This window comes from Rousettus aegyptiacus, unplaced genomic scaffold (genome assembly GCF_014176215.1).
Source record: "Rousettus aegyptiacus isolate mRouAeg1 unplaced genomic scaffold, mRouAeg1.p scaffold_m13_p_2, whole genome shotgun sequence".
NCBI classification, from domain to species: Eukaryota; Metazoa; Chordata; class Mammalia; order Chiroptera; family Pteropodidae; genus Rousettus; species Rousettus aegyptiacus.
In genome coordinates this window covers 156919115-156935954 of record NW_023416295.1, presented here as the reverse complement: position 1 = coordinate 156935954, position 16840 = coordinate 156919115, and the positions used below count along the sequence as shown (strand labels likewise).

The window sequence follows — 16840 nt, the reverse complement described above, 5'->3', positions numbered from 1 at the left end:
ACCCTTTCCTAATAAACACTCTTATATAACTAAATAAAATCTCATGCAACAACTCTTATACTTCCTTCTTGTGATGAAAACTAATACTGCATTTCATTCCACTCTATCCTATCTTGTTCTAGTGCATTTAATAGATAACCATTAAACTGATTCCATAATCCATTAATGGGTTGCTACCCACAGTTTGTAAAACATCACATACTTCGACAAGCAATATGATACATCTACAATGATAATAATCTCATTTTACATGTATATATGCCTGCACATGCATGAGTGAGTATGCATGTGCTTAAACATGTATCTTTGCAGCATGTATAGACTACGGTCATTTCCAGCAGCAGTGGTCACTGTCATATGTATTCCCATATGGGGACCCAGGGCACAACTTCTAAGTCCTGATGTAAACCAGCACACTAACGCCCCACACACTGTACTGGAATTGGTCTTTTATGCAATGTATAGAGTTTTCCAGTTCTGGTCAACCTGAGGTCCAGTTCTCTAGGGAACACAACTAGGCAAGGGACACACAGTAGCTGTATTTTCTGAGAACACACCAGACAAAGCTGGTTGAAGCTACCTGGGCTGCTGCGAAGGATATGAGCCCTTGGAAGATTTCACAGCTTATTGGAAAAAGGAAAGACTTTGGAGTAGGAAGTGACAGAGGTCAAATTTCAACCAATTATTGGTTGTTGAAGTTGGCCAAATTCTGTGACTTCAGTTAGCACCAATTTCTCCATCTCTGTTAGGTGAAAAAATACCTGTCATACAGAGTTTACAATGTTGATCTCTAGAGAATCAAAGAAATTAGTACATAAAACCACCTAGCACCATGCCTGGCACAGGTAGATGTTTGCTAGGTGTTAGTTCCTTCCTCATGCAAGATGGCCTGGGAAACACAGAACCCTGACAGCATAGCTCCTGTGATACAGGTCCCAGACTCCTGGTCAAGAACAGTGGACAGATGATATGGAGTTTTATACACAAAAACATACAAACCCTTGCCTCTTATACAGTAGTCCCTTCTTATCCACAGTTTTGCTTTCTGTGGTTTTTGTTATCCACGGTAAACCACAGGTCGAAAATATTAAATGGAAAATTCCAGAAATAAGCAATTTGTGAGTTTTAAATTGCACACTATTCAGGGTAGTGTGATGAAATCTTATGCTGCTGTTCCGCTTTGGTCCACTTGGGAGAGGAATCATCCCTTTGTCCAGCACCTCCATGCTGTATCCATTACCTGCCCATCAGCCATCTTGATTATCAAATCGCTTGTCATGGTATCATAGAGCTTGTGTTAAAGTATATAGCCTGATGCTATGTCACAATGCCTGTGTCATTCACCTCAGCCAATCTCACCATATAGGCACTGTATCATCTCACATCATCTTAAGAAGAAAGATGATGAGTATAGTACAATAAGATATTTTGAGAGAGAGGCTACATTCATATAACTTTTAGTACAGTAGATGGTTATAAATGTTCTATTTTACTAGTAGTATTGTGCCTAATTTATAAATTAGACTTTAGCATAAGTATGTATGTATAAGATAAAAACAGTGTATATATAGAATTTGGTACTATCCACAGTTTCAGGGACCCTCTGAGGGTCTTAAAGCATATGCCCTGCAGATAAGGGATGACGACTATACCAAGTAATTTAGCTTTATTCTAACTATTGACAATGCCACCTCTAGTTTCTCTGATTTGCAAGACCATCTCTATAGAATGGTATGGTGGCAAGAAGAGCCAGCTGGCCCCTGTTACTCGTAGATATGCTTTCCTCAAGAGCACAGCTTTTGGCCCTTTCTTTGGAATGTCCATTACTCCCCCCAGTAGTATCCCCAGTTATAGTGGACTCTCATATTCTGCCCGGTATTCTCACACACTTAGATACTGAGGGGACCTTCTGTTGGTACACTGTGATCACACACTACAGCCACGATTGGTTGGCCCAGGGCCTCCACTTAAGCCAAAATGAACCATAGACTTTTTTCACTGGGGACCAATGGAGTATAAAGTTCTAAAATATAACACCCATGAGCTATTAGCAGCATTGTGTATATCCAATGGAGAATATCTGTAGGGAAACAAATAAATACTAGAAAGAATCAGACAGGAGATACACTGAAGTGGTTCCCATTTCCGTCGTTTCTGGGGTTAGCCGCATGCCTGCCATCAGGTCCCCTGAGAGGTCACAGAATCTTTCTGAATTTCCTTTTTTGCTTAAGCTAGTTCAGGTTGCATTTTACCCTTGCAACTGAAAGAACATTAAAATATACTAACCATGCTCCTTCTTGAAGATGGAAAGAAATTTAAATTCTAAATATTGGCTAAATGTCTCTTTTGTCCCTTTTACTCTATTTGTACATATATTAACTCATTCAAAAATCATTTGTTAATACTCTCCTGTGTGCCAGGAACTATCTACTTTAATCCTCACAATGACACTGGGCAGTAGATATTATTATTACCATTTTACAGGCAAGGAAGTTAAGACTTAGGAAGTGAACTATCCAGTCACATAGCTAGTACTAACGGTGCCAACGCTGAAGGTTGCTGTTTTTAAGTGCTTATTTTCTCGATAGGCTTTCTCTTCTCCATAATGACTAAGCTTTATTCCATCTCTTGGCTATCCAAGAGCCCCACCATGAGGCCTGTCACCTCTTACAAATTCTGACTCTTGAACCAGAGGCTGGGCCTTCCTCAGCTCCACAACTGCCTGTTTCTACAGATAGCCTCACAGTATTTAATCCCAACCGTGTTTGACCATACAGAATGTGATCTCTACCCAAGGCCTTGGTCTTATGGGAAACCAGAGAAAAAAAGTCATGCAGTTAAGGGGGGAAAAGCATTTCTCAGGCATGATTTTTTTCAGCAGGTATTATCCGCCTGTCCACATTGGACCCTGGCCCTGGAGAATAGCTTGACAAGGAAAGGAAGTGGGCCACGTCCAGGATGGCTCTGAAGCCATTCCCAGGATCTTCGGCTCCCAGATCTGTCTCTGGAGAAAAGTCATGTGTGTGGTAAGAGAATGATAGAGGGTGAGGACTTTGGAAGGAGGTGTGTGAAATGTACTCACAACTCAGCTGAAACTCCAAACTACTAACTAACATACGGGAATTGAGTCTTTTTCTTTAAAACCATCTTACCTGGGAATATCTTCTTCAATTGTTGCACATCCATAAAGAAATACAATCACCCCAATTACAGAAGATGGGATGAGGAATGATGTATATAATCCCAGCCAGGCAAAATACAGTCCAATTTTTTCTCCAAAATACTTTCTGGAAAAGAAAGAAAATATAACACATATTAAGAGCATTATAAACTTTCTTCATTTTTGTTGGTTTTAAACCTGACAATGAGTCAGTGTAAATAAAAAGGGATTTTTATTAAAGGTAGTTACACAAGAAAAGAGGAACCTCAGCACAAGGAATCAACAACTGGTCCTTTCCGAAATGAATTCATTCCACTGGAATCACATATACACACCTGTCCTGGCTGCTCATGGGAAATAGCTAGGAGAAGTAATCCAGCAAACTAAACAGCAAACTAAAAATATGCCATAAATTCTGGCATCTTCACTAGGCAAACATGAATAACACATCATCATTTCATGAGTGCCAAAGTATTCAACCCACAGAAAAACACACCTTTTGGAACTAGTTTATTTAAACAAAACACAGAAATTAGGTACTAATAAAATTATGGGTGGCTTTTACCTCTTTTTCATCTTTCTGCACTCTTAAACTCTCTACTTTTTGAACTACTCTTATAATTTAGAAAATATATTTTTTTAAAAGAAAATTTACCAAGCCATATCTGTTTGATCCCTCAGCTCATAAAGCTAGTAAATTACCCTTAAGCCTCTGAAAAGGATTTTCCCTTAGATAAATATTGGTTATGGACACCTGATGAGAAAAATATAATCCACAGAGGAGCAGTATATTTTATTTCTCAAGAGCCTCTGACATAAAATCCAGCAGGAAAATGGGACTTCAGCCCACTTTTTGATGGAAGCACTAAAGAGTAAGAACAACAGTGAATAGAGTCTCTTTATCCACTACCAGGGGAGCTGCTCCCACTGAGGATGTAGACAACTCCAAGAAAATGGAGCACCCACCCTAACAACAAGAGAAATCTGGATAATCTGTGAAATCGAAACTTTTCTTGAACCCCTCACAGAGTGGAGGTTGCAAGATAAGCGGGTGAACTTATCTTTAAAAATAAAAATAAAAAAGAGACAAGCCCCTTTAAGGAAAGATGGGACACACAAATAGTTTCAGAGCATTTGGCAGAGCATGGGAAGCAAAAGTAGTCACCATAAAAGTGAGTAAGAAGAAATAGCTAAAATTTTTTAAATCCGAAAAGGCTGAGTGTAGGTTAGTATGGCAGATTAAAATAACTGGGAGCTCCAGACACAAAAGGAGTTTACATTCATTCACAAGTTCCTATTCAATGACCCCCACCCAAGTACTTAAGAGGGAGATAATAGGCAAGGGGGGAAAATGGAGAGGGCCCTCTTAGTTGCACACAGGCACGAAGGCCTATCCATCTTCTAGGACCATCTCTCCTTCAAATCAAAAGCCTTCAGCACCAAGTAACAAGATCGGCAGTCTGCTGCTGGGGGAGGGGCAGGAGGGAGACCCCTCTGTGGCAAAGGACTGCTGAGAGCCGAGGGTAAAAATGGAGCAATGAGCACAAATTCTTGGCCTTCCATGGCCAACAAGAAGCATGTGGTGATAGCATCTCACTGCCGAAGAAATTTCAAGTCTGTGGTATAGTGAAGCTGATTCCAGCCATGACAAAATCCAAATCCAGCAACCTCTGACTAGACTGACTTCGCTCCCCTCGCTAACAGCCTGACAGAAGAGGCATAAGCACATTTCCAGGAGTAAATACCAATTACCTCAGTTTCTACTGTGTAGAAACAATGTCAAAAATTCAATAAAAAATCTTGAGACACACAAAAAATAATAAATCCATTGTCAAGTCATAAGGAAATCAACGAAACCAAAGTTGATCTAGATGCCAGGATTGTCAGACAGACTTTAAAATAATTATAATTATTATGATAAGGAAGAATCTAATACAAAAAATATGGACAACACGCACGGGGTGCTGACCATGTTTTTCCTTGACCTGGGTGCTGGGTGCATGGTTGTATTCAGTTTCAGCGAGCTGAATATTGTACATATACACTCTTCTTTATGTATATTATACTTTGATTTTAAAATGGTTTTAAAAAGACACCATATGTCCTACAGACCAACAGTTTCTCTGGAGATCGACTTGTCTATTATTCTCTTTCCCTCAAGTCGGACAGCATTTAAAGGCAGGCATCCAAAGAGAAAGTTCTGAGCCTTTAATTAAAGTTCACGATGGTTGGTTCTCTAGAAGATATCGTGGAATTTCCCAGCTACAGAAGAAGCCAGGCAACCCAGCAAAGGCCTCCCCTTGGTGAAACCATGAGATGGGGCAAACGTGGGTTAAATATTCAGTCAATTCAAGGTTCAATCTCCCCATCAGAATGGTCTCTCCCAGCTCAGTGATCTCCCCACCGCCATCCCCTTTATAGGGTAGTTCTAGGTGAGGAGGAAGCACGTGCCTCCTTATGATGGAAGATGAGAGGGAGCTTCTAACCCGAAGGCTGGTCCCTGGGAATTTCCTGATTCAGCCTCCGAACACTGCACTAGCCAAAAATCCAGTTTCATTTTCTCCTTTGGCTTTGCTTCAGCTCACTGACCCCTTTCTGCTCCTCAAACATACCATATCTGCTCCTACCTCAGGGCCTTTCCTGGCTGTGCCCTCTACCTGGAACACTCCTTCCTCGGACCTCACACTCACTTCCTCTGTCTCTGCTCTAACATCACCTTCTCAGAAAGGCCTTCTATGACCGCCCTTCCCAAATGTCAGCTCACCTCTCCCCTTGCTTCATTTTTCTTCATAACACTATCACTACCTAACGCTGTTCTCTAAATTTATCCAATTTCCTAAGTTTGTGTCCATCTCCACTGCTTCATGAGAGCAGACACTCTTTCTTTCCTGTTCCTTATTGTTTCCTTAGTGCCTGGAATATGCCTGGCACATAGCAGTGGCTTAATAAGCATTTGCTCAGTGAATGGCTGAACCCTCACAATAACCCTATCAGGTTGTTACTAGGTTACTAGGTTTGTCCTACTATGCGAGTGGCGAGCACAGCTCAGAGGAACTGAGTAACTTGTGTTAAGGTCACACAGCTAACGATAGAGAAATCTGGACTCTAACTCAGGACCGTCTGATTTCAAGCCTATACTTTAACCATGACATGTATTTCTTAGGTAACAGGGTAGATGATAATGCAGACTTGAGCTTTTCAATTTACAGAGTGTTATGATTTATTTTCTACCATCATAAAAAAAAAAGGAACTCTAAGGATCATCTAAAACAGAATTCTGCACTCAGTGATTTACAAACCCTATAACCTCCAGAAGCACATTCATATCAGAAAGGGCATGTGTTCCAATTTCCATTTTTTAAAAAAGCAATACATGAAATGATTAGATAGTTTCTGTTTATCGATGAGCGGTGCAAGAGCTTCCAAGTACACATCAGATAGTGATCAGAGACACGTGCTCATGGCTAGTCCCCCAATCATTTATCACCTGGTAGTTTTGGCTATTTAACATTGTTTTCATTTTCATTCTTAAATGTTGTTTGTCTTTACCTACAACCAATCTTCAAATAAAGATGGAAACATGAGGAATACTGATGGTGAAATATAGCATGTTAATGCAGAGCATAAAAATGGCAAGAAAGAATTCAATAAATTCACCTTGCTGATATTCACGCAGATCCATAAATTGCATACGACTGACATAAAGATATCGTCATTACCAAAAACCAATGTTAAAACAGCTATTAAATCCAATTGGCTTTTCATTTATGGAAGTTAGAGGTTGTCCCTGACAGCCATGTATGATCTGCAGAGTAATCCTTGCATAAGTAGCCAAAAACTTTCTCGTTCAGCTTATTATTTAGGAATGAAGGATAAATATTAGATAATATACCAGTTCAATTTTAACTCAAAGTGCAGCCATACCAAATTTCAGGTCATAAAAGTGGTTTTTATGGTTGTTGTTGTTGTTGCTGTTGTTGTTGTTGTTTGTCTATTTTAAAGTCTATTTTAAAGTTGTAATAGGCTGATAAATTTTAATCTAAGTTTTTATATACATCATTATCCAAACCAAAAATGACATACTCTGCTATTTAAAAATGTGATTGTTGAAACATGTTTTTTTCTTGCATAATTTAATTTGATAACATAAACAGTATGCACCACCTGTTTAAAAGGAAAAGGATAAACTCATCTTTATGTATGATAAATATTATAAAAGATTGTATACAATAAATTCTACAGCATAATATCCACTAATATTAAAAATGTTTACTTAGGATCATTTCTCCATAATTTTCCACACAATGTTGACTTAAAAAAAAAAAAAGTCTAAGGGAGTTCAGGGGATGATCCATGTGCTGCTGTGAAGACGGCTCGTGCAGAGCTGCAGACCCCTCTACCCGCATCTCCACCAGGTCTCTGCCCCAAGAGGGTGATCTCAGTGGATTCTGTCAACCAGGCCCCCTGCTCTCGGGCTTCTGGGTTGGCCAACAGGAGGCACCAAGAGAAAAAGGAAGGGTGAGGAGATAAAGACAGTGCTATACTGATTTCCACCCCAACTGTCTGGCCACAATGGGTGCCATGGCTCCTCTCAGAGGCGTCCCTACATGGTAGCTTCAACACTCTGGGTTCTGGGTTCTGTAACCCCAACCTCCTCCTGCCCCTTTGAGCCTACAGGTGCTAATGATTCCCCACTGTTGCTCATCCCTGGGGTGTCCCCATCCCTTGTGGATTTCCCTTAGTCCTCAATTACCCACTTGAGTGTGTCACCTCATTCCTAAATAATACAAGGCTCATGAATCAAAATAGGGGGTGAAGTGACTTAGGAGTTACTGATCTGTTACAATCCTCTCATTTTACAGATTAGGGAACTGAGGCTATAGGACATTACCAGATTTGTCCAAAATCACCAATAACTAGGCAGAGTCATAATTAGAGACCAGAGCTTAACATGGAAAAAATAGAGAACATAAATTATAAGATTGTTATAAGAACTGTAAGAGTTAATATATATACAAATTGCTTAAAACAGCACTTGGCACATAGTAAACACTCAGAAGTGTTAGCTATCATCATCAGCAGCACCAGCATTGTGTGCCAATTCCCAATCCAGTTGAGAAAAAATAGACTTAAAAATACACAGTCCTTCTAATGTAAGGATTCGAAAATTAATCCTATTTTGTAGATGGAAAAACCAAAGCTCCCTTCAGTATGGTAAGAAAGAGATGCTGGCGTTCATAACATGGTGAGAGTACAGGGTGAATTTCAGCCCCTTTATACCCTCTAGTCAGTTGTCCTTGTCAACAAATAATCTGCACAGCTGTCACAGAATGGCCCTGCTTCAAGGTCCCCCAGCAAGAAGGTGTCACTGTTAAATGAAAATGACCTTCTTCCCACTGAGTTACAAATATCCACCAAGACAGCAAAGGAAAAGTGCTTTAAAAATTCTAAAGCAGAAGACCCCGGCACAAGTTACTGTGGTTTTATTACTCCGGTCCTCCAAAAAGAAAGGGGGCCAGGGATTAGAATAAGAAGAGGCTGAAGAAGAACTGTTTTGACTTTCTATTCCATAATGTTTGCAAGTGGCAGGAAAAAAAAAAAAACCTTTCCTGGGTGACAAAAGAATTGTTTTTCAGTGTTTTTCAATATTCTTAAGGAGTAGAAAGACCAGCACTACGACATGTAACAAACATGCCAAGGATCCAGTTACATCTTATGTTGAAAAAATGATAAAGAAATGTCTCGATACACAGCACAAAATTTACTGAAAGTTCATGGAAAATATTGTTGACAACATTTTTGCAGAACTGATGCCATGGCAGAACCTCTACGAAGGCTGAGTTAGAGCCCAACCCTCCCAGGCTAAAGTCTGCTCTTTACCAAGATATGGGACACACCCATCCTGAGCTTCTGCATCCCACATTCCTCCATCATGTGAAACCTCAGCTGGACTCTGGTTGATTTCCTTTCAAATTCAAGGTGCATTTCTCACCTTAACAATAACCCTGTTTGTTCTGTTGCTGGGTATGTACCTTTTTTTGATGACTTCTCTTTTTCCAAATTTCTTTCACTCTCATCCACCAAGAACATTTATTGAGCACCTACACTGCTTTTTATATGCATAGATAGTTTAATCAGATTCTGTGAGTTAGAAACTATTCTCCCAACTTGCAGATAAGAAAAACAAGCCTCAAAGAATTTAAACCCCACGCCCAAGGTCCACATCAGTTAGCTACACATTCGAATTTCCAACCAAAGTCTGTCTTGAGAGTCTTTGATCCTATCCACTGCCCCACGGTTTCATCAATTCCAAACCCTTTCTTTGCACTGCTAATTGTGCCCCTCTCCTCTACCACCAGAATACGACTAATGGATAAGAGAATAGGGATAATTTTTAACACACACACAGAGAAAGAGAGACAGACAGACAGAGACAGAGAGAAATCCTACAAAACATGAATAACCTCCATAGTCTCATCTTGACCCGGAAGATCGCTATGTGGTCCTATGAGTCATGTTAAAAATTATGAAAGAATAAAAATAAAAAAACTCCCAAACTGTTTTTCTAACTATTAAGATGTATTAGCCTGAGCACCATAAATCTTTTCTTTAGGAGTTTGTCAGAATAATTTTCTCCTTCCAATCTCTTGATGGTGGACCTCTTTTGCCTCTGAGAATGTCCACTCCCTTAGCTCAGAAATCCTTCCCATCTGGTGCCCTGCCCAGTACCTACTGTAGCCTTTGGTGTGGTGAACAGTAAACAATAGTAATGACTAAGGAGCACGGGCTCAACACTTGGCATAAAAGCAGCTTGAAAAGCTGTCAAAGCTAACACCATCTAAATTCTATCCTCGTGTATCCTTATTGAGGGTAAAGATGCTTAGGCTTGCCAAGGCTACATGGGAAACTATCAAAAATCTTCCCCCAAGCCTATCCCACCTCTCCAACCCGATCATTCCTTCCTCAGATCCCTCACCAGCAATGAGCACTGTTGGTGGACATGTGTCTTCATACCTCACCTGGTACCTGCTAGAACTTAGTTCCTCCGCACTGTACAACTATTTTATTATTAGGATCAACAATCCTGAAAATTTGCACAGCACTTTATAAAGTACCTTCACACATCCTATCACTTGCAAGTCTCCCAACAACTCTTTGGAAAAGAAAGTGAAGGTCACAGATTTAAACAACTGACCCAAAGCCAACCAGTTATGAGATGCTGAGACCGAGGCCATGTCTTCTGCCTCCACTGCCTGGGCTCATTCGGCTCTACTCTCATTATTCAAGAGGTTGTTTCTTGTCTCCCTAGCCTTACTGCAAGTACTGCAAGGGCTTATATATCTTTTTCTCCTCACCTGGGCATTGCACAAGGCTCTGGCTTTCCCAGCACTTGATAAATCCTTGTCAAATCCATGAATGATGAACTTGTGAAGTGAGCACCTCTGTGTGTCAGGTAATGGTTAGTAGAAGAAAGCTTCAGGTGATTTGCATGGAAGCCATTTAGGAATAATAAAGCCATTCAGAGGCAGCACCAGTTTCTGTGACCAGGCTCCTGATTCCCCTGGAAGAATCTACATGTGGGTAGCCTTTGCTCCCCATGAGCTTTCTCCCAGCAACTTTTAACTTAAGGATTAGAAGAGGAGGAGCTTCTCTGAGCTTAGAAGCCACCTTGGTCCCAATGTCTTCTTTTCATTGGTAAACCAGTGTAGAATCCTAGCAGAACTTGAGGCTTAAGTCAAAGATTACATGCTTCCAGATCACTGACATGAAACCTGAGGTAACTGAGTACAAGACAATGCCATAACCTGGAGGGTAATTTGAGGAGCGATACTCCTGAGAATGGCAGGCCCCAAAAAACTCGGCTTCCAGATCTTAGGGAAAAGTTACCAGTCCCTTATTCAAACCTCCCCTGAAATTCTTTCAGAACCCTGGATTCATGACAGCAAATACATAAAGGATAAATATCTCTTTAAAATATATACCAAAAGAAATTGAGGTGAAAGAAAGGAAATGAGCTTAAAAATAATCGGATATGAAAATTGACATGAGCTTGGAGGAAATAAAAAAGGCATCAGAGTTAAGGAGTTCACAGGGGCCACTCGGCGGTTGCTTAAGGCACTGGTGTCAACCAAGAATCCTTGGCCTTCCCAATAACAAAAGAAATAATCTCTAGATGAGGTATTAGGCTATGGTAGCAATAATCAGCTACGATTACTAAGGCTCCAGAGAGAAGTGAAGATTCAATCACTTACTCTTCACCTCATGTTGAGGATATATAGAGAAGGAGACAAGATCCTAGGAATGAAGGCCTCAATAAAGGATAAGAGAGCAGTGTCCCCATATGAACCTGATCTTCTCAGAGCCTGGTAAGTGGCAGCATGGGCAGAGAAGGTAAAAAGGCCAATGAGGGACTTATAACAATGGCTTCTAAGGCACTTTCCCAACAAGGCTTTCTTATTATTTCAGGGTAAATGCATCACAAACATATGGATTTGATTGTATCTCCCCACCCCCCCCATCTTCGTCTACTCATGCCAGAAAAAAATGCATACAGATTTCAAAATGAAAATGAAAAAAAAAAAAGGAAAAAAAAAAAAAAAAACCTAATGAACAGCCAGGGACCGAAATGTGTAGTCTGGTTTTAAGCAAGTTTGGAACATGTTGGGAAAATAACTGTCACTGGTCAACAAATCCAAATGGCAGTGGCACCCAGCCCTGTCATTAACACTGACAGCCAAGAATGTAACTACAATTAGTGGGAGCAGACATGTGGTGTGCCGGAGAGGACTAGAAAGAAATGGCCCCCAAATGTCTAACACCTCCATGGATAAGGTGACACATCATTTCCCTACAGTTTCAAGACCAGTGTGTAGGGGTGCATCCACCTCTGTCCTCGGACTTTATCAAAGGGTTGGTGTCCAGCTGTTCTTCATCTCCACTGGAAATGGAACAAAACAGCTTCCATTAGAGTGGAGAGAATGCAGTTTCAACATCAAAAGGAATGACCAGTTGTAATTCACTCTTATAACAATGCGTATTAATCATATGCCTATAAATCAAGTTACAAATACTCGTTGAGTGCCTACTCTAAAAAAATAAGGACTGTATTATGTGTCAGACACTAAGCTGAATGATTTTCAAATATTATCACCAATCCTCATGACGGCACTACAAAATGATATTATTAACCTCATTTTATAGGTGAGGACTGAGACACAGAAGTTAAATGAGTTTCCCAAGGTCATAAAGCTAGGAAATGCTGGAACAAGGAGCAGACTCAAGTTTATCCAACTCTAATTTCTTTTTTCATTTTCTTGAATTTCAGCTAAGTTCTGAAGGGAATTCTTTGTACTTCCCCACCAAAACTGCACATAATTTCATGTTAGATAAATGTTGAGTGAGTGAGTGAATGAATGAATGAATGAATAAGCATAAATGATGGGTTCTACCACCTATGTTCTTATATCATATATCGACAATTTAAACATTAAGTTTTTTAAAGTATTACGTGATATAAATGTGTGTCTTACAATCAACAGACTCTTAGATCAAAGAAATACAATCATCTCGAAACAAGACCAGTTCCACACGAAAGCATGATGAACAGTATGGGACAGTGAGATATTGATGTTTAGATGACTAAAATGTATTTCTCAGGTATATTTGGTCTTCATTTACACTTTCTGGCTCATAGCTCCCAAACCCCTTGGAATTCCCTAAGTGATAAGAGTAAAAATGGTCTGTTATTATGTTAATGAGGTGACTTTTAGACCCCATTCATGGTTGGGGGCTGGTTTCCAGTAGGAGATAACCACAAGATGTGAGGACTGGAACTTTCAGATCCATCCCCAAATTTCCAGGGCCTGAGGCAGAATTAAATTGCCAATAGCCTATGACTTGGTCAATCAGGACTACGTAAGGAAGTCTCCATGTAAATCCAAAAGGACAACTTGCTGGTCCTTTAAAGAGAGCCTCCATGTTGAAAAACCAGAACACGTCCACATGCCACTGGTGCTAGGCCCAGAGCTCCACCAGGACAGAAGCTCCTTGGCGTAGGCTCTCTACACATCGCTTCATCTGGCTGTTGATTTGTGTTCTTTAATATCCTTTGTAATACATCAGTAATCTTGTAAGTAATATGTTTCTCAGAGTTCTGTGAGCTGCTCTAGCAAATTAATCGAACCCAAGGACGGGTTCATAGTAACCTCTGATCTGTTGCCAGTCAGAGGCACAGGTAGCAACCTGGGCTTGCGATTAGCATCTGAAGTGGAGGGTGGTCTAACGACACTGAGCCCTTTTACCTTTTACCTATCTCCAGATAGATAGCATCAGAATTTAGTTGAAGTCTCGGACACCCTGCTCTCATCCAAGAATTATTTGCTGGCATGGGAAAGCTCCCATACACACATTAGAATCGGGTCTGGGAATCCTTTTAGACAGTGAATGTTAAGTGTCAAATAAGGTAAGTGTTACAGTCCAGACAGAGCAATCCAAAAACTTTGAACTCGATTCCAGATTTAAAGGCCAACAGAATTTTGATGATGGTAGGGAACAGTCATTTGAGGCATGTCTCTTAGAAAAGTATATAGTTTTCTTAAAGGCAGAGACCTCACCTGACTTTTTTTTTTTTGCTCCCCAAGTTCTCAGTTCTGTACTACGCAAGAAAGAACAGTGGTATCTCCTCTCTGGAAGTATCAAAAAGACCAGGAAAGCCCACTCCATCTGACATTCCTAGCGATTTCTGCCCAGAAGCAGAGGGTTGAATCAGATGACCTCTGGAGAATGCTCCTAGATCCAGGATTCTATATCTACAATAAGAAATCTGATTGGATGCTCATTTAATTAAGTATTAATTAAATGTAACTGTGTACTGACAATGTCAAATCAACTACCCATTCAACAAGATTTTCTCTACTCCCTTCTCTCTGGCCAAGCTTCCTTCTCCCATCTCCACCTGTTTTGCTCACTTCCCCACTCCCAAATACACACCCACATACACTCAGTCATTTAAAAGTAAATTAGTCTCTATTCTCCATTGCAATAACCTAAAATACCTACTTTCTCTAGGAAGTACTCGATGGTTTTAAAGAACAGGGACAAAGAATGAGCAGAGCCTTTAATAAGGAATTTCTCCAATCCCTCCTTCAAATTCCTGTCTCAGTAAGTACAATAATCCAAAAACAATTCCTGCATGCTAAAAGCAATGGAAAACCTAATGAGGAACAAGATATTCAGTCTCAAAGACTCTCCTCATAAATTTTGTAATAATCACGAAGGAAAACCAGTAATCTCACAGTGAAGGAATCTGGCAGACACCATAACTTGGCCATTAAAGCTAACATCACCATAAAAGGGACACAAGCAGAGAATGGGCCTCCTATTGTGATGTATTGAAAAGGACACACATCACTTATGTAGGGTTCCTACTAAAAATGCATGAGATAAAATCAGGAAAACCCAAATTGAGAGACCTTCAACAAAATGATCCTTTACTCTTCAAAAATGCCAATGTTATGAAAGACAAAGAAAAGATTACAAATTAAAGGAGACTAAAAAAGATATATCAACTATATAAATTGCAATACGGGGTATTATTAGGACAATTAAAATTTCAATATGGATTGTAGAATAGAAGATGTTAAAGTTCCTGGTTTTGAAAATTACACTGTAATAAAAAAATCCTTGTTTTTAGAAAATACAGTTTATAGGCATAAAGAGACATGGTGTCTGCCATATTCTCTTAAGTGGCTTAATGATAATATATTCATATATATAGAAAGAAGGAATGAGAGAGCACATGTGGCAAGATATGAACAACTGATAAATGAGAGTGCTTTGTATTATTTTTGAAATTTTTCTGGAATTTTTAATCTATTTCAAAATAAAAAGTAAAAAACAAATAAAACCCATTTCTCTTCATTTAACAGGAATCATTTAGCCCAGGCGCTGGCCTCTTAACAGCAAAGCCTGATATCTTAGGCTCCAAAAGCCTCCATAGAAAAAAAAAATGAGGAAATGCCTGTCGGCATGTCCCACCTCTCAAGAGGTCCAGTCCTTCCTTTGATCTTAGCAGGGACTACGAGGGAATAACGTGATCACTGGAAATAACTATCTGAGCATAAGACGATTAGTGCCACAACCACAGAAAGAAAGTTCATTGCCATTTACGTGGCTACGGGATGATCCTTCCCTTGTAAACATGTCAGCCGGGAAGGTGGCCAAACCCACTCTGCCCTGGAGAACTGCGCATCTTTCATAGTCACCAGGCAAGGCAGGCAGTAGAGGCTGTGTGCATTTCGAAGGAGGCTCTGAAAGTAAGGGTAAAGTTGTTCCTGGAAGCAGTTTTGGAAAGGGGAAAGGAAACCTTGATGACTTTGTGAGATAATGGAATAGGTTGCAAGAGGGAGACCAACAGACATCCTTTCCTGGACATCTTTAAAAGAAGGGGAAACCGTCTAGGCAAATGTTACAATGCATAGAATTTGCTTTGAAATACTTCACCATGCAAAGTGAGAGGATGTGTCTTACTTGACTGAAGCTATGATGCAGGTATCAGCCAAGATGGCCCAGGTGTTCAGCTGGCATTCTGTTCAGAAAACCTATGCTCACAGGTGGCATTTCTGCCTTCCTTACCTCTATCAATAAGCACAGCTTGGTTAATTAGCATAAGGTGTCAGAAATGGGTTTTCACAGGTAAAAATAATAGCCTGTTGATTAGCATAACAAATGTTAGGAAAGGGCTCTCATTTGGTAAAATTAGAAGAATTCAAATAATGTGGAATTGCTAGACGTATTTCAGATGCACTTGCTCCTTTGCTTATAAATATCCATGGATACCCGCACCCCTCGCCCTAGAGATGATGCCTTAGACTAAACCCCTAAATGACCCCATGTCTAGCTGAGTCTCTGGATTCTGTTTCTCCGACACTGATTTAAAGGGTAACAAAGTTGTCTCTAGAATTGAGATTTTTGCCTGGAGTGAATCTTTCATGCAAGATGATTAGAAAATATAAAAGAATCATAAGTTGGGACATCCTGAACAGGTTGTATGAATTATTTATTTTTTCACACTTGTTAATAAATGTCACTTATTTCAAGTAGTCTGAGAATATATACGCCACATGATCTCAATTCTTAAAAATCATTAAAACTTGTTTTATGGGCTAGAATATGGTTTATAAAGCTCAATAAATGGTCCACGTGAAAATCATGTTTGCTGCAGTTAAGACAAGTTCACTCATAATGTTGTTCAAGTCTCCTGTATTTTTACTGATTATTTACTTGTTCTATCAATTACTGAGAGAGTTGAAATCACCAAATATAATTGTGGATTGTTTATTCCTTTCTGTTTCGTCAGTTTTGCTCCATGTACTTTGAAGCTCTGTTATCAGGTACACACAGTGCTAAATAGGATTGTTACGTATTCTTAATGAGTTGGCCCCTTTATCATTATAAATATTATCTATATTTCTGATAATATTCCTCGCTCCAAAGCCTACTTTGTCTTATATTAATAAAGCCACTTCTGCTTGCTTTTGATTAGTGTTTACGTAGTATATCTCTTTTCATCCTTTCACTTTTAACCTATCTGTGCCTTTATATTCAATCTAATAATTTCTACCTTTTAATTTTGATCTTTAGGCCATTTATACTTAGTGTGATTGCCAATATGGTTGGGTT

The 16840-nt window shown here is 39.7% G+C and overlaps 1 protein-coding gene across 3 annotated transcripts in view; it reads right to left on the bottom strand.

Annotated features, from left to right (window-relative positions):
- ANO2 (anoctamin 2) overlaps positions 1 to 16840 on the bottom strand; it is a 291146-nt gene that overhangs the window by 143131 nt on the left and 131175 nt on the right. For all 3 annotated transcript variants that reach the window (XM_016162765.2, XM_016162764.2, XM_016162767.2), the window contains one exon: positions 3153 to 3287. In XM_016162765.2, the coding sequence (XP_016018251.2) occupies positions 3153 to 3287 (135 nt within the window). The remainder of the gene's footprint in view (positions 1 to 3152; positions 3288 to 16840) is intronic.